The sequence below is a fragment of the Dipodomys spectabilis genome, unplaced genomic scaffold (assembly GCF_019054845.1).
Source record: "Dipodomys spectabilis isolate Male_0828 unplaced genomic scaffold, ASM1905484v1 ptg000178l, whole genome shotgun sequence".
Taxonomy (NCBI): domain Eukaryota; kingdom Metazoa; phylum Chordata; class Mammalia; order Rodentia; family Heteromyidae; genus Dipodomys; species Dipodomys spectabilis.
The window spans coordinates 10,761,439-10,779,372 of record NW_024870855.1 but is presented as its reverse complement, the minus strand read 5'-3'; the positions used below and the strand labels follow the sequence as shown (position 1 = coordinate 10,779,372).

At 37.4% G+C, this 17,934-nt stretch overlaps 1 protein-coding gene across 4 annotated transcripts in view; it reads left to right on the top strand.

Moving 5' to 3' along the window:
- The window catches only part of Septin7 (septin 7), a 55,803-nt gene that overhangs the window by 15,602 nt on the left and 22,267 nt on the right, over nucleotides 1-17,934 (top strand). The window contains exons 2-4 of one of the 4 annotated variants that reach the window (XM_042695007.1): nucleotides 2,929-2,933; nucleotides 3,865-3,967; nucleotides 12,764-12,870. In XM_042695007.1, coding sequence (XP_042550941.1) covers nucleotides 2,929-2,933; nucleotides 3,865-3,967; nucleotides 12,764-12,870 — 215 coding nt within the window. The remainder of the gene's footprint in view (nucleotides 1-2,928; nucleotides 2,934-3,864; nucleotides 3,968-12,763; nucleotides 12,871-17,934) is intronic. The other 3 variants (XM_042695009.1, XM_042695008.1, XM_042695011.1) reach the window with 3 other exon arrangements.

Genomic DNA, 17,934 nt, shown 5'->3' with positions numbered 1-17,934 from the left:
TTTCCCATCATGCCTAAAATAACATCCAAACTTTGTACTTTGGCTGAGTCTCATATGATCTGACCTCTGCCTGCTTCCCTGACCTCCTTTCCTGTCCCTCATCTCTTTGTCTACTGTTTCCTTATGTTATATATCACATACTTTCTCTTTTCTTCCTGGAAGTAACAAATTTGTCTCCAATGTAGGGTCCATCCTTTGCCAAGAATGCTTTCTGGGAAATCAGTCATATGGGAAGCTAACAAACTAAGTGTTTTTGTTTATTCCAGACTGTATGAGCCAAGTCAAAGACTGTACTGAGGCTAAGGCAGTGAATAGATACAGGAACAGACTTTCTGGTGCTTTTTTATTTGTTTTGTTTGTTGCCTGTTCTAGGGCTTGAACATAGAGCCTGAGCTTTCCATTGGCTTACTTGCTTTAGCTGATACTCTACCACTTGAGGCCTTGCTCCAGTCTGACATTTTACTGTTTAATTGGAGATAAAGTCTCAGTGACTGTTCTGCCTGGGCTGGCTTTTGAACCTCTGTCCTCCAGATCTCAGCCTTCTGAGCAGCTAAGCTAAGATTGCTGGCCTTAGGTGTTGATACTATTATCTTTTGTCTGGTGGACTCCTTATAGTTACAAATGAAAAACACCATATTCTCTGAAGCTTTTTCAACTCTCCCAGATGGCTTCATTGTTTTTTAATTTTATTTTATTTTTTGTCGGTCGTGGGGCTTGAACTCTGGGCCTGGGCGCTGTCCCTCAGCTCTTCAGCTCAAGGCGAGCTCTCTACCACTTGAGCTACAGCGCCACTTCCGGTTTTCTGGTGGTTTATTGGAGATAGGAGTCTCACGGTCTCTCCTGCCCGGGCTGGCTTTGAACCTCGATCCTTAGATCTCAGCCTCCTGAGTAGCTAGGATTACAGGCGTGAGCCACCAGCGCCCGGCGGCTTCATTGTTTTTAATGCCACATTATATGAATTCATTTTCTAGTTGGAGGCAAGTTGAGAGTGGATGGGTTGGTTCCCAATTAAAAATCGCTGAGCAATGTATGTAAAGTGGTGGTAAGATCTAAGGAGAGCTAGGTAGGCGCTTGTGACTTGTGCCTGTAATCCTAGCTACTCAGGAGGTTCAGATACAACGATCACAGTTCAAAGCCAGCCAGGGCATTACAGTGGCAGAAAACTGAAGTGGCTCAAAGTGGTTGAGTGCTAGTCTTGAGCAAAAGAGTTCAGGGACAGCTGAGTCAAGCTCCATGACCGCTATCACCACACCACCACCACCACCACCACCATCAACCACAACAACAAAGCTAAGGAGAAACAGCTAGCATCCTAGCACCCAGGTGCTTGGAGATGTGTGGAAACATTTTATTTTTTATATGTTTTTTTTTGTGAAAATACTGTACAGAGGGGTTACAGTTACATGAGCAAGGTAATGAGTACATTTCTTATCAAGCATTGTTGCCTCCTCCTTTGTTTTTCCCCTGCCATCCCTTCCACTTCCACAACTACACTCACTCCACCCCCAAATTGTAAAGTTCGTTTTCAACATAGTGTCTTGTACTTCTCATACCTGTATTCCTATTTAAACATTTTGTTTTTTTTATCTTCCCTCCCCAAATTATACTGACATCAAACACAGTGAAAACAAGGGTTATACTGTGGGGGAGGAACATACAAAGCAACAAAAAAATCATGTGGTACCTTATAAATATGTTAGAAACAGTAGCAAGAAAGAAAAAAAAACCACACGTGTCCCTATCTTGGGGTTCATTTTGCTTAACTTCATCTTATCTGGTCATATGTACATAGCTTTTGACCTTTACTACTTGTCCCAGACATATACTAGTTATTGCAAATAAGGGAAACCATGGGACCTATGTTTCTTTGGGCCTGGCTTACTTCACTTAATATAATTTTTTCCTTCTTTCCATTTCCTAACAAATGGGTGATGTCATTCTTTCTGATGGAGGCCTAGAATTCCATTGTGTGTGTGTGTGTGTGTGTCGCACACACACACACACACACACCACATTTTCTTGATCCATTCATCTACTGAGGGGCAACTGGGTTGGTTCCATATCTTAGCTATGGTTAATAATACTGCAATGAACATAGTTGTGCTGGTAGCTTTAGTATGGTCTTGTTTGTGATCATTTGGGTAAATGCCCAAAAGTGGGATTGCTGGGTCATAGGGGAGCTCTATGTAGAGTCTTTTGAGGAACCTCCATACTGCTTTCCAAAAAATGAGTGGACAGGCAGGTCTCTCTGTGAAGGTGACATTTGAGTAATAATGAGGACAATCTGAGGTCTGTTTTCTGTGTGCTTTATTAGTTGCCTTAAGTTTTCAGTCCATAGTTTACTTCACCTTTCCTTATGCTACTATTTATTGTCTTTAGCTTCTTTCCCTTTTCTGTATTGGGAATATTGGGAAAAGGTTTTTTAACTAATACATGTTTTTTCTGATCTGGACTGTCTTATTAATAACAACAAAATTATATGAAATTTGTGACATACTCTCCTGAAATTTTATGCTTATACATCTTCTTCACCATTTACTAGTAAGACTTCAGGGAGAAGGGGTAGTGACTGGTCTTTCTAGATAGAGGCAATCTTTGTTTTATATTTTATATTTTTGTTTTATATTTTACCAGGAACACTGCTCAAAATGAATTTCAACTCACTGGGTCTTGTTGTTTACATACGCAGACACAAAATATTATTTCAACACTCATAAAATAGAGTCTGTCACCAACTTTTTTGTTTTATGTCATAATTTGTTGAGTTACATGTTAAGTAACTTTCATTTTCTATCTTTTGTTATGTTCCAATGGATTTCCACTCCTATATCATTACAATTCTTCGAATTCCTCATTTACTATTCTTCTGTGAATTTGTTCTGTTGGAATCTGGAACACTGGGATGATGGAAATTTATCCTCTACAAAGTAGCTGTAAGTATACTACATAATTTATAGACACCATTTTTAGTCTAAGTTAAATTTAACTTACAACTGGATGAGTATTAGGCAAGGAACTGTTTTATATGTGTGTGTGTGTGTGTGTTTATATTCAAATATTTGACTTTCAAAATACTATATTCTGATTAGTCTCCTAATTCTGTTTAAAATGAGTTCTTCTATTTAACTGCATAATAGAGTTATGAACATTTGACTTAAATAAGTTTAAATGAATAAAAAGGATAACATTATGAATAGAGTATCTACATATATATTAAGAATGTAGACCTGTTTTTGCTAAATTCAAATGTGGTGAATTGATACTTTGATCTTATAATTAAAAAAAAAAAAAAAGAGCCAGGCGCCAGTGGCTCATACCTGTAATCCTAGCTACTTAGAAGGCAATCTGAAGATTGTGGTTCAGAGCAATATGGGGGAGGAAAATCCTTGAGACTCTTATTTCCTATTAACCACCAGAAAACCAGAAGTGGCATTGTAGCTCAGGTGGTAGAGTGCTCACCTGAGCTGTGAAGAGGTGAGGGACAAAGCTCAGGCCCAAAGTTCAAGCCCCATAACTGACCTCCCCCCCCAAAAAATTTCAGGGGACTTGGCTATTTTTGTTGCTCTTTTGTTATTTTAGTTATTAGAATCTTTTTACTAACTAATGTCAATTGAAATCTTTCCTTTGAGGCAGTTTCTTAAAAATACTTTGTTCTTGGGTTTTAATAACGAAACATATTGTAGGCCAATTTATGCATGATTCATTTATTCATTCTGTAATATCAATTGCATAGGTAACAATATAAAAGCAATCTGATTTGCTGTGAGTAATAGTTTTATGATTTTCTAAAATAGGTTAATGAAGGAAATTTGAAAGGTGGACAGGATAATATTATTGATAGTTGTTTTTCTTTTTCTTTCTCAGCAACAGAAGAACCTTGAAGGCTATGTGGGATTTGCCAATCTCCCAAATCAAGTATACAGAAAATCAGTGAAAAGAGGGTTTGAATTCACACTTATGGTAGTAGGTAAGAGATAGTTTCTCATTAATATGGAATTTTGGTCTAAGTTTTAAACTGTAATCAGCTTTGTATAAATTTAAGAAAATAGTGCAAATAACTGCAGTGAATGCTTATTGTATTTTATGCAAAGAATTTTTATGGATATTATTTTTAGTGCTTTCCTACTTCATTTGAGAGTGTCACTGATTGCATTGTATTTAAGTAATATACTCATTTTTGAAACAGGGTCTTATGAGAGTATCTGAGCTGGCCTCAAATTTCTGGGCACAAGAAATCTTCCTGCCTATACCTCTTCAATAGTTGGGACTATAGGCTTGTACCATTGTATCACGCTGCGCTTTATATTGTAATTTTTTTTGAGCTGGTCCTTGTGTTTGAACTCACAGCCTTCCTGCCCCCCTCCCATTCCCCCCACAAGGCTAGTGTTCTACCATATGACCTACAGCTCCACTTTTGGCTTTTCTGGAAGTCATAGAGACTTTCCTGCCCAAGTGGGCTTTGAATTGTGATCCTGTGATCCTCAGATCTCAGCCTTCTGAGTAGCTAGGATTATAGGCATAAACCACCCAATGTCCTGGCTATTGTGAAATCTTAAATCCACTTTTTTTGAGGGGGGGGGGTTGTAAGTTGTGAGGAAACAATGCAATAATACAATGCTATTGTTACTTAATTTTTTTAAAGTAATCTTCCTAAAACCATATATTACAAACTTGACATTTAAAAATGTGCTTGATCTGGGCACTGGTGGCTCACGTCTGTAAATCCTAGTAATTCAGGAGACTGAGATCTGAGGATCGGAATTGAAGCCAGCCCAGGCAGGAAATTCTATGAGACGCTTATCTTGAATGAACTACTCAGAGGGTTGGGAAGGTGGCTCCATGGTGGGGTGCTTGCCTTGTATGCATGAGGCCCTGAGTTCGATTCCTCAGCACCCACACAAGCAGAAAAAGCTGGAAGTGGCGTTGTAGCTCAAGTAGTAGAGCACTAGCCTGGAGCTGAAGAGCTGAAGGACAGCACCCAGGCCCACAGTTCAGGTCCCACGACTGACCCTAAACAAACAAACAAACAGAATGCTGGAAGTGGCTCTGTGGCTCCACTGGTAGAGCAAAACAAGCTCAGAGACAGAGCCTTGGCTCTGAGTTCACCCTCGGACTGACACCAAAAAAAAAAAAAAGAAAAACAAACGTGTGCTCGACTTTGTTCTCTTCCTCACACTATATAACTACTATATTATTAAAGTTACATATACTATATATTAGAGTTACATATATACTGTATTAACTAAAGTTGTAAATTAGTAATTTTATTGTTATTTGTGGAGGAGCGTTATTGGTAATTTAAAGAAATAGGCAAAAAAGTAAACTGAAAAGTAAACTACAGATTATAGTATTTTTAGAAGGAAATACACAATGGACTTTACTTAGGGACTGCCTCTAAAAAGGAAATTCTTTTCATGATACTGCTCAAATTACATGGAAATTGGGAAGTACTTTTAAAAACTTACAGTGAATAAAAATTATTTACTATTTAATAAATGCTATAGTCATACATATTTTACAGAATGTTGTAAACAGTAGTTACTTGGACTTAAGGTGTTAATATCTAGTCAGTAGTTACTATTTGGATTTAAGGTAGTAATGTCTTACTAGTCTAGTAGGAGAGATGTGAATTCTGAAGCCAATAACTTATTAAGTTTAAATTTTAAATGTACAATTTATTTTGGCAATTTTGTAAGGAGCTCATACCCCTGCTCCTTTTTACATTGGTTATTTTCAAGGTAGAGTCTTGCTATATGCTTGTGCTGACCTGGGCTGTGATCCTCCTGTTTTTGCTTCTCTGTGTTGCTGGGCAAGATAGCACTACCCAGTCATTGGTTGATATGGAGTCTCACTTTTATAAGGCCTGGACTAGCTTCAAACCTCAGTTCCTGATAATCGCCACTCTAGTAGCTAGGATAATAGGCTTATGCCATAATGTGCAGTTACTTCTTACTGATTTAAATATAGTTTGATTCTTTTTCTCTTGTTTGATTTCTGGAAGTGGATGTTAGGATATCTAAGAATATGCACTGAACGTGTCATACCAACTGATACAAACATTTATACACAGGTTTTCATCCTGGCCAGTGCTGAGCAGAGATCAATGTCAAATAAAGTAAAATGATGTTGCTAATTAGGTTTTATACACAGATAGCCACATTCAAAATGACATGTTTTCAATTACTCATTGGAATTTTTTTTACCTTTCTATTAAGTATATTCATAACACTAATGATAATTTCATTGTTTCATTTATTGTTAATACTGTACTATCCATACTCATGTATTTAAAAAATCATGACAGATGCACATATTTAGATTTTTTTTTTCCATGCCAATATAGTTCACTTACTTAAACTAGGCAGTACAAAGAGTACTTTTATCTGAGGGTAGTAAGAAAGATGTAGCAAGTAGAAGCCATTTGACCCAGCCAACAGGGAGGGTAGTTACTGAGTGGCTGTTTGGAATGTTTGCTACTGGCTACAAAGCAGAATTGTTACTTGGCTCTTAGTCCTGGTGCTCAATTACTATAACTAGAGTAAGTGAACTTACTCTAGATAATTGTAGAGCCATCTCCTAGAGAACCTGTTTAACTTGTATTTTAGGATTAGCATGTCAGAGAAAACTCTTAATAGATATTAAGGAGGAATGATAGTCTTTTAGCAAATCCCAGATTGTGTATTTGTGGTGTGCTTTAAAAATAATCAGAATCTAACTGTAGTCTGTTCTTGATAGATCAAATCTTCACCAGATAAACATACTGAAAACAAAACAAAGACTTGCACCCTCCCCTGGCAGCCCATCTTGAAGGATCTCATGGGTTGTATCTTGTGTTCACTTACAGCTAGGTAAAAGGAAGGGTAGAGTCTGCTTTTAAATACCTCTCTGTTTGACTTCTTGACCTTTGTGTTTCATTCACTTTTTTAAAACCTCTTATTTGTCAGTGTTACCTAATTTTTTCCCTTAAAATTCTTTCTCAGTTTTTACTGCTTCCAGGTTAACTGGTTGTTTTGAAGCCTGCTTTATTAGGCTCCATTCCTGTTGGCTCTCTTCAGATATTGGTATAATCATGCATACTGCTCAGTGTCATCGTCTTTTTTTTTTACTATAATTTCGTTGACATTTTAAGTAATTTTAAAGTTTTTTTTTCAAAATATACCTCAAAAACAAAATACAAAAAGTGCTTAGATATTCTGAGATTTTAAGGCCTGAGGGATAAGGGTAATAGGTAATAGTCATTTATTTTGAAGGATAGCTTGGCTATCCTTTTAGTTAACACCTCTCTTAGTTAATGTTTGAGACACTATTGTCGTTGAAGTCATATACTTGTATTATGACTAAAACTGTTTTCAAAACCCAGAGTAAATGTGGGGAAGAATTTGAAATAGAAGATAGACTTCTTATCAAGAATTGTCTTATCTTCTATCTCAAATTCCTCCTTTATCTTGCTCATTTAACTGTAACCCCTGTGTACAGTATTTTCACAATAAAAAAAACATTAAAAATAAACAAGATAGAAAGCCTCCACACTGGTCACAAGCACCCTCACTTTGGTCCTGCACAGCCAGACATTCTGAAAGGATTAAACTCTTGAATCTATAAGGTAGCCCAAAGATCTCCTGAAAGTCAAGCTCCTCCTGCCTCAGCCTCTCCTGAGTGCTGGAATTGTAGGAGTCCCCATTCTCCAGGTGAAGACTCTATTTTTAAGCATTCTCTGCCTTTTTCATACAGTCACAAAAGTTGGTAAAAGTGACCTTTTCTAGCTGTAGTATTACAGAAAGCTGAAATGTATACTGAAATGGCATACTATCTTTCAAAGCAGTTCTCTCATTTTTGGGTGTCTTTCATGATCTTTGTTTCCATAGTGTACCTCTTTTATTAAAAACAGATTGTTTTTAATGTATTTGGTTTTGGTGGTACTGTGTGGCATTAGAACTCAGGGCCTAACACTTGCTAGGCTGATAATGTGCTACTTGATCCACACCTCCAGCTCTAGTATTCATGTTTTTTGTTTTTTGTTTTTTTTGGTGGGTCATGGAGCCTGAACTCTGGGCCTGAGGGCTGTCCCTCAGCTCTTCAGCTCAAGGCTAGCGCTCTACCATTTGAGCCACAGTGCCATTTCTGGCTTTTTCTGCTTTGTGGTGATGAGGAATTGAACCCAGGGCCTCATGCATGCGAGGCAAACACTCTACCACTGAGCCATCTTCCCAGCTCCTTTATGGGTCTCACTTCCCACCCACACTCCTTCAGTACACTTTGCCTACTTAGTCTCCCTTGACTCTGGGATCACTGGCTCACACCACTTCCAGCTCCCTTTGAGGTGGAATCCCTAAACTTTCCTAGTTAGGCTGTCCTGGAACTGCAGTCCTCCCACATTGCTTGAGATGACCAGTACTTACTGTTGGACTCAGCCGTGGTCTGTGAGTGGTCTAGTAAACCATTCTGAGCTGTTGGAACCACAGTTCTCCCATGTAACTTACATTACAGTGTGAGCCACTGGTACCCAGCTCAAGCTTAAATTTTTTTTTTTTTTTTTTGGTCATGGGGCCTGAACTCAGCCTACTCAGCCTAGGCACTGTCCCTTACCTCTTCAGCTCAAGGCTAGTGCTCTACCACTAGAGCCACAGCGCCACTTCTGGCTTTTTCTGTTTATGTGGTGCTGAGGAATCGAACCGAGGGCCTCATTCCTGCAAGGCAAGCACTCTACCACTGAGCCACCTTCCCAGCCCCTCAAGCTTAACATTTTTTTGAGAACAGGGACAATATCTTGTATTTGCATTCCCTGTTCTTTCATATATAAAAATTTAGTGATCACCTATAAAACACCAAATATTTTTCTAGTCTTTGAAAATCTGTAGATTAGGAAAACACGGCTTTTTTGAGTTAAATATTACTTTAATTACAGGAACTTTCAGAAGTTTTTTTGTGTTTGTTTTTTGTCAGTCGTGGGGCTTGAACTTTGGGCCTTGGTGTCGTTCCTCAGCTCTTCAACTCAAGGCTAGAGCTCTGCCACTTGAGCCACAGTGTCACTTCCTACTTTCAGAAGTTTTGATTTTATAATCTTACAGGATCCTAAAAGGATCCCAGCCTCCAGGACCTAAGGGAAGCTTACCTTAACAATTTTAAATAAATAATGATTGTAACATTTTTTAAAATGTCATGGATAAAACATTTTGGGACTTTTATTCTTAGGCTGTAAATTTAATATTTTTAAGTAATGATAAAATGTACTTAGCTTTTATGTTTTAGCCTCAAAGATAAAAAATTAGACTGATGTCACTCCATCTTATTTCATAATTTTCATAAAGCATTTTAACATCACAAATTGAATTATATTTTGTTTGAAAAGGACAAAATTCAGTTATTTTGCCTTGAAGTTAGATATAGGGGAAAGATAAATGAAATTGGTTAAATAATGTATGTATTGTATGTGTGTAGTACATTTCATAGTCCCAGTAAATGTAAAATAGACATTAATTTGAATCAGCCAATAAATTATCCAAAACTTAAAATATTTATAAAGTAAAACAAAATGTTGAGAGTATTAGAACAAGGCTGTTATATTTTGTCTTACAAATATGGCAAGCACATTTTGGTATGGAAGTAAATATTGCTCAACTAAGTTGTAGTGGAAATTAATAAATCAGTTTCCAGACTTGAGCATGGCCTTGCGCTTACAGTGTTTCTTTTATTTATTTTGAAACCACTTTCCTTGAGTGCCATGTTGTCAACTTACCCTTGTACTCTATCCTCCTGTTGTAAATGTTTGTTCCCCTTATGAGGCTACCTACTTCATTTTTAAATTTTATTCTTAACAATTGTGCTGGAGTCTTTTTTTCCCACCTCTCCCTCCATTCACTGTTAATTCATGTAATACTCCAATACACTTGGTTCCAAGGTATACTTCTAATAAGATCACTGATCCTTCAAAGCCGCTCTTACACTGTGGGTATCACTGTTACTTGAATTTTATTTATAAGACATGGGAGTTAAGGTCACAAAACCAGTTTGTAGTGGAAATAGATGGATAAGAAATTTCACAGACATGGGGTTGGGAAGGTGGCTCAGTGGTAGAGCTCTTGCCTTGCATGTATGAGGCTCTGGGTTCAATTCCCAAACACCACATAAGCAAAAAGAAAAAAAGCTGGAAATGGCACTGTGGCTCAAGTGGTAGAGCGCTAACCTTGAGCTGAAGAGCTGAGGGACAGAGCCCAGGCCGAGTTCAGGCCCCAGGACCGGACCTCTCCCCCCGCACCCCCCCCCCCCCAAAAAAAAAAATTCAAAGACATTTTAAGCTCTAGTAGACAACTTTTAACATTTGGTCCTCCTGGACTTTAGTTTTCCAACTACTTTCTTAAAATGAGATGTACTTTTGGGGTTTAGGGGAATAAAGTCTGAGATGGAACTGGATCAAGAGTGATGGTACTAAAGGAATGTACCCACCTATTGAGTAGGGATGCACTGTGTCTTTGGATACCTCTTAGGAACAATTTCTGAGGAATAGTAGTTGTGTTATCAAACTATTTCACTAGATCTCAGGTGTTGTGCTTTATAACTTATCAAAGTGAAATGAATATTCATTACAAATAGTTTGCCTTTTCAGAGTTCCTTATCAATCATATTGGTCACAGTGATTTGAGTAAAGTGACTTTGGATATAGAAAATAAATTTTAAAAGGCATATTTTTAAGGATATATTCTGTAAGTGCTAAAAGAATCATTAAAACAACATAGTAGTCTATTAATATAATTTGATGGGGCTTAATGTGTGCCTTCTTGTCCCACCCCCAGAACCCCAGAAGAAAGTTCAGGAAACCAGAATGTTGTCTACATGGAAGAGTATTATATGTTAAAAAGGTACTTTTGCCAGGCAGGCATAGTGGCTTATAGCAGTAATTGCAGTACTCAGAAAATGAAGGCAGGAGTCATCCTGGGCTACATAGTAAGTTCAGGTTAACCTGAATTATATAGCAGCACTCTGCCTCAAAATAAAATGAAGGGCTAGAGATGTAGCCCAGCATATGCACAGCCCTGAGTTCTTTCTTAGCACCATAGTACCACCTCTGCTACCAGATAACTGTAACTACATTTTCAAAAAGAGATTTTCCTTTTCTTCCTCCTCAACCTGCTTAAAGAAGTTCTAATTTGGGTACAGGATAGATGTGGAATTTGTTGTGGTTAGAGAGTGAACACTCAGCCTGAAGAGATTTAAAAGCTGTTGCACTTAGGTGTTTTCTCTCCCACTCTTTCTAAATATGGAACTGCTTTGTTATTTTTCTCATTTGGTGCTCTTGGTAATGGTACAGTAGATGTAGTGGACCTGTTCTTAGTATTAAGAATAAGTAGGTCTGGGAAAGAAACTGATCCACTCAGAATTTGTTCAGTATACCAAGGTAGGGGCATGCGAGTTGCATCCAGGTTGAGCTTGGTGTTTTGATAGAGGTGTTTGTGCTTGAGAAATTAACTTCTTGAGAGTTTTGTGTACTCATATGTAAAATTGAGTAAACAGTTTATATAGTTTTGTAGTGATTAAGGTGGGGGAACACATGTAAGGTGCCATTTTTATAGTTGTACCATAAAATTATTAAATATGATCGTTATAAAGATATTGGTAGAATATCCATTCAGATAGAGTCCGTTCTAGTTTGCCAGGTTGGGAATGTATTTGGGAATATTGGGATAGGGTCACAGCAAGGATGAGAAAGGATTTGTACCAAAGTGGCAGAACATGAACTCCAGGGACTAGACTGCTTGGTACCAACTGATGTTATAACTTTTTAGCTGTGTGATGTCAGGGAAGTTATTTCACTTTATGCTGACATTTTTCACTTTTTTTTTTTTTTTTGCCAGAACTGGGGGCTTGAACTCAAGGTTGAGCTGTTTTTGCTCAACTACTCTACCACTTGAGCCACAGTGCCACTTCTGGCTTTTTCTGTTTATGTGGTACTGAGGAATCGAACCCAGGGCTTCATGCATGCTAGGCAAGCACTCTACCACTAAACCACATTCCCAGCCCATATTTTTCATTTTTATCTATTAAAGTAATAGCATCAAGGGAGGGCAGGAGAATAATAGAGGGGCAGAGATTGATTGTAATTTATTGTAAGTGCGTGAATATGTCTCAGTGAAGTCCCGCTTTATAATTAATTAAGGTAAAGAAAAAATAGAAAAAGTAATTATCAAAGTTGTTTGGTTGTGGATTATGGAGAGGTATACTTAAACTGATTCCTATGAGTGAGTAAGTTAGAAAGTATTTTGTGTGTGTGTGTGTGTGTGTGTGTGTGTGTGAGTGAGAGAGAGAGAGAGAGAGAGAGAGGGAGGGATTTAGAATTTTAAAGTGAGGTGCAGTGTGTTTGATTTCTACTTTGCATGCTTCTTTTGGCTTTAATTATTCATTATGTTCTATATTAAAGATTTATCAGTTTACTTATTTTACTGAAACAGCAATATATAATCCAGTGTATACAGTTTTTGTGACTGGTTTCTAAGGAATACATTACTGCTAAAAAGTGTAGGTTATAGTATTGGGTATTCTTCTATTAAAGACCATAGATGGCAGTAATTTAAAGTCCTTGGAAATGTGAACTTTACTTGGTATGAAACTGAGGGCAAAAATATTCTAATCCAGAGTCTTTGTAGTATTTTCTGATGTCACTTGTCCCATCAAGAAATATTTGCAAAAAACAAAAGTATTTGTACAAAACAAAGTTGATTCCTTGAGTAAAATGACCTCAGTTTGACAGATTTCCCCCTCTTTCTTCTAGGTGAATCTGGACTGGGAAAGTCAACATTAATCAACTCATTATTTCTCACAGATTTGTATTCTCCAGAGTACCCAGGGCCTTCCCATAGAATAAAAAAGACTGTACAGGTGTGTATATCACTGTTGTTCATTGACAGTTTAACTGGAATGCAGCACACAAAACTTCTGCTGAACCTTTAATTTCCTTGCCTAGAGGTAGGATGCAAAATAAAGTGGTAAATATAACTTTATAAAACTAAAAACAATAACATGGATAATTAGAGGGATTATTCTTGATTAGAGCCTTCCAGAGTTTTCCTGGGTGGGATGGGGTCTTCTAGAGATTACTCTGTGATGCAGTCACATTTTAGAGTTGTGTTCCAATACAATAGCCACTTGCCATGTGACTATCTTAAGTTCAAATCAATCAAGCCAAAAAATGCAGTTTATTAGTTGCACCAGACCCATTAATAGTCACATGTGGCAAGTAGCTATCATTTTGGGCAGCACAATCACCATTGCAGTAGGACAGATATCTATCTATCTATCTATCTATCTATCTATCTATCTATCTATCTATATCTACCCATCTATCTATATCTATATATCAGAGAGAGAGACAGAAACAGAGAGAGACAGATAGTTTAATGTCAGTATGCAGCACTCTCAGGCTACATGTAGTCTGATTTACTGCTTCTCGGTCTTTGTGAATACAGATCCTTGGTCTGGAATGGGGGTGATCAGCTCTGCCTTTCTAACAAGTTCAAAGAATACACTGTGCCTCATGGCTAGATCACATTTTATGTAGTATAAGATTCTGTACTCTAGATTCTGTATTCTAGATCTCTACTTTTTTTTTTTTTTCAGAGTTGCCTACAACTACATGTGGCTATTGAGCTTTTGAAAAGAGGGTAGTTTACAAGAGGACCAGTTGTGGTTCATGTCTGTAATCCCAGCATCTATTTTAAATGTCTGCCAAAAAAATGTAAAATTAGTTATTTGGTTCAAATTGTCTTTTTGTTTGGTATCACCACTCCAAAAGATTGATTGAAGAAAGCGTTTGTGGGCTGCCAGGGAAGTGCACAGCCTACGCATAGAGAGGATAACAGTGCGTAGTTCTGAGGGGCAGCGTTATTTGAGGCCGGGATTGGCTCAGCTGCATTGGAAGGCATGTAATGATTACTAGTGTACAAGATGAAAGGACAGTCTGTAGATTTGGCACAAAAATACATATGCCACCATACGCTGTCAGTCTAGTCCCTGAGGAATAATTTTGTGACGTAAACATCTCTTTTCATTTAGTTTTTTCTCTGTTTTAGGGTGTGTGTGTGTGTGTGTGTGTGTGTGTGTGTGTGTGTGTAGGTGTGTAACTTTCATAGGAATAATTTTGTGACGTAAACATCTCTTTTCATTTAGTTTTTTCTCTGTTTTAGGGTGTGTGTGTGTGTGTGTGTGTGTGTGTGTGTGTGTGTGTGTGTGTGTGTGTGTGTGTAGGTGTGTAACTTTCATAGGACTTTAAAACTTTAAAATTACTCACCAAAAAATGTGCTCTTAAGAATTTGATCTTGTTGGGCTGGGAAGGTGGCTCAGTGGTAGAGTGTTTGCCTTGCATGCGTGAGGCCCTGGGTTCGATTCCTCAGCACCACATAAGCACAAAGAAAAAAGCTGGAAGTGGCGCTGTGGCTCAAGTGGCAGAGCGCTAGCCTTGAGCTGAAGAGCCGAGGGACAGCGTTCAGGCCCAGAGTTCAGGCCCCATGACCGGACCCCCCCCCCCCCCCCCCAAAAAAAAAAGAAGACGAAGAATTTGATCTTGCATGGCTAGTTTGTAGTTAGTATTGGAAATTTAAATTCTAATCAAGAAGATAGCTTTTGTAGCTTCCTTAATTTAGGAATTTAAATAGTCCTTGGAAAGTAAATGAATTCTACAGCACAGAGTCCTGAATTTAAAAGTATTTTATGGGTCATTGTTTCTGGCAAGGGAATTTTCTGCATTCATATTCTAACCTGTAGAGAACATAAAATTCTACAATAATAATAAAACATTCAGTGAGTTGCTATTGTGTCTTCCAGATATTCTTTGTGTGTGGGGGTGATAGTAGGTTCTAAACTCAGGTCCTTGCACTTGCTAGACAAGTGATCTATCACTTGAGCTGTTTCCCAAGTAAGAACTTTTAGTGCATCAGCTTTTTGAATCTTACAACTTTATATGGTAGGTAGTAGTACTTTATTTTACCAGTGAGGAAATGGAAGCAAAGAGGTGTTAATATACCTGTTGTCATGTATCTGGTAACTGGCAGGGATAGGATTCAAATCCAGGCAGACTGGTGCGGTCTGTACTAAGCTGATTGGCTTTTCTTTACTACTTCTCCCCTTATAGGCAATGGTTTACAAATCGGTACACTAGTGGTCTCACAAATTACCTCTTTTGCATATTTAAAAAATTGTGACCTTTGGGCATTTACCCAAATGTTTACAAACAAGACCACACTAAAGCTACCAGCACAACTATGTTTATTGCAGCATTATTTACTATAGCTAAGATATGGAACCAACCCAGATGCCTCTCAGTAGATGAATGGATCAAGAATGGAATTCTATGCCTCCATCAGAAAGAATGACATTGCCCCATTTGTTAGGAAATGGAAAGACTTGGAAAAAATTCTATTAAGTGAAGTAAGCCAGGCCCAAAGAAACATAGATCCCATGGTTTCCCTTATTTACAATATCTAGTATATGTATGAGTCAAGCAGAAAAGGTCAGATAAGGTGATGTTAGGAAAATGAACCCTAAGATATGTATTTAAATTTTTTTTTTCTTTCATGCAATTGTTTCTAACGCATTTATAAGATTATTTCTTTGTTGCTTTGTATGTCCCACAGTATAACTCCTGCTTTCACTGTTAAAAAAAAAATTGTGACTTCTTCAGAATAAATTTAATAGTGGTTTGTAATCCACTCTAATAAATGGCTTATAAATATTAGGTAAGAAAAGTATAATTTACTTGAATTACCAGTCTTTAGGTTATGAAATTGTATAAGAAACATTGAACATTTGACTTCAGACTGAAAAACTGAGTATCAAAAAAAAAGGGTTACCCTGTATACCTAGTATCTAGGAATCCACATGAGACTTCAGCAAGTTAATTATACATAAACAATATAATAACTAATTTAATTACTTTCCACAGAAAAACAATAGAAATGCCTTGCTTCATTCTTTGGGTATTAAGTTATGCATTTAATTTTAGAGAACTCTGAGTGATGCCATAAAATATTCTGATGTGACCTGCTTAAGGAAAGTGCATGGGAAAGTGGCCATTTGGAATAGGTTTGTTAAGAAAAGTTTGAAATTCCTGAACTTGAACTAATTTGTTTTCCATGGATCCCATGAGGGTACTTGCAAAACCAGATGATAGGATATAGTTGGATTCTGTGAATATCATTAGTTTACAGTTAGGCTTTCTGGATCTCTTCCATATGACTTCTTTTTATTTGACCATGTATGGATAACAGAATTCATAAGCCAGAGGTAAAAAAGAAGCTTTATTAAAAGATTCTTTAAAGTACATAAAATCTTCATTTTTCTTGCCAAGTCAATAAGTCATTTAGTTGTTAAATTAATAGATACATATATAAATCCAGCTTAGAAAGTTGAATAACACGTAAACAGCATTTCAGAACACCATTTGTAAAAGTCTTTTATTAGCGTACACTAATAGTGTAAAGGGGGGGAGGTCATTGTGGTAATTCCAGAATAATTTTTTTTTTTTAAATAATCTAACACTGGGTCTGGGAATGTGGGTTAGTGGTAGAGTGCTTGCCTAGCATACATGAAGCCCTGGGTTCGATTCCTCAGTACCACACAAACAGAAAAAGCCAGAAGTGGCACTGTGGCTCAAGTGGTAGAGTTCTAGCCTTGAGCACAGAGAGGCTTTGGGACAGAGCCCAGGACCTGCAAAAAAAAAAAAAATTATATGTACACATACATACATACATATGTGTGTGTGTGTATATATATATATATATATATATATAAAACACTAATGAATACTACAACTCTTGTTTATTGATTGATACTTTATTAATCTATAGCTAAATGAGTACCTCTTAACATTTGATATTAAGATTGCCAAGAATGCCTGTTTGGTAGATAAACATAGTATGAAGAACACTGATTTGAAAGATAAGATGCTAACTTTTATTTGTCTAAAAGACATGAAAACTTTCCATAGACATGCCAGTCTAGATCATTGGTGTGTTTTTTTTCTCTCTAATAATTTTGCTCTTAATAATAGTCTTTTGTTAAAAAGTTCTTGATTCTTATAGTCCTGCATGTTGGTAGTTATGCAAGTGTGCTATTTCAATTTGAGGTTAAGTGACATGAAACTAAACATGCAGCTCAACAGTTGTATTAGTCAGCACTTGAAGAGCTAAGTAGCCACATGACCAAGTGGTTGCATATGGCATAGCACAGAAGCAGACCAGTTCTACTGTGTTGGAAGTGCTGTCTTGATTAACAGTCTCAACATACCTTGTTTGGAATATCTGTAAGAAATGCCAAAGAGAAGTGAAAATGTATCGCCATTTCCATAATCTCTGAAGTATACCAAACCTTTTTATGCAGCAGTCACTTTTCTTGTTCAACCCATTAGTCACTGTAAACAGTGGAGCTGGCTTTTCACATGCCAACAAATAACCTCTTACCCATAAATGTAGTAGTCTTTGATGTATGCCATTTAATGGTTTTAAGTTTTAATAAACACTGGGGAAATGCTTCTTTCTAGGGAAATCATCCTATCTCCTTTTCTGCTTGAATCAGCATTTGTGTTTTCTCTGGGTCCTGAAAACAGATTGTATTTTACAGCAGTATGTGCCTAGGAAGTGTGATATACTTGGAATTGTACAAAATGTGAAATTGGGCTGGGTACGCAAATACCATTTAAGTATAAGGCTCTTCAAACAGAATGTTTTTAAGAATTATAAAGACAAGATTTTCAGCTGGGCTTTGGTGGCTCGTGCCTATAATCCTAGGTACTCAGATCTGAGGATCGTGGTTCAAAGCCAGCCTGGGCAGAAAAGTCCCTGTGAGACTTTTTTTGGGGGGCTCAGTTGTGGGGCTTGAACTTTAGTCCTGGGTACTGTCCCTAAGCTCTTCAGCTCAAGTCTAACACGCTACCACTTGAGCCACAGTGCC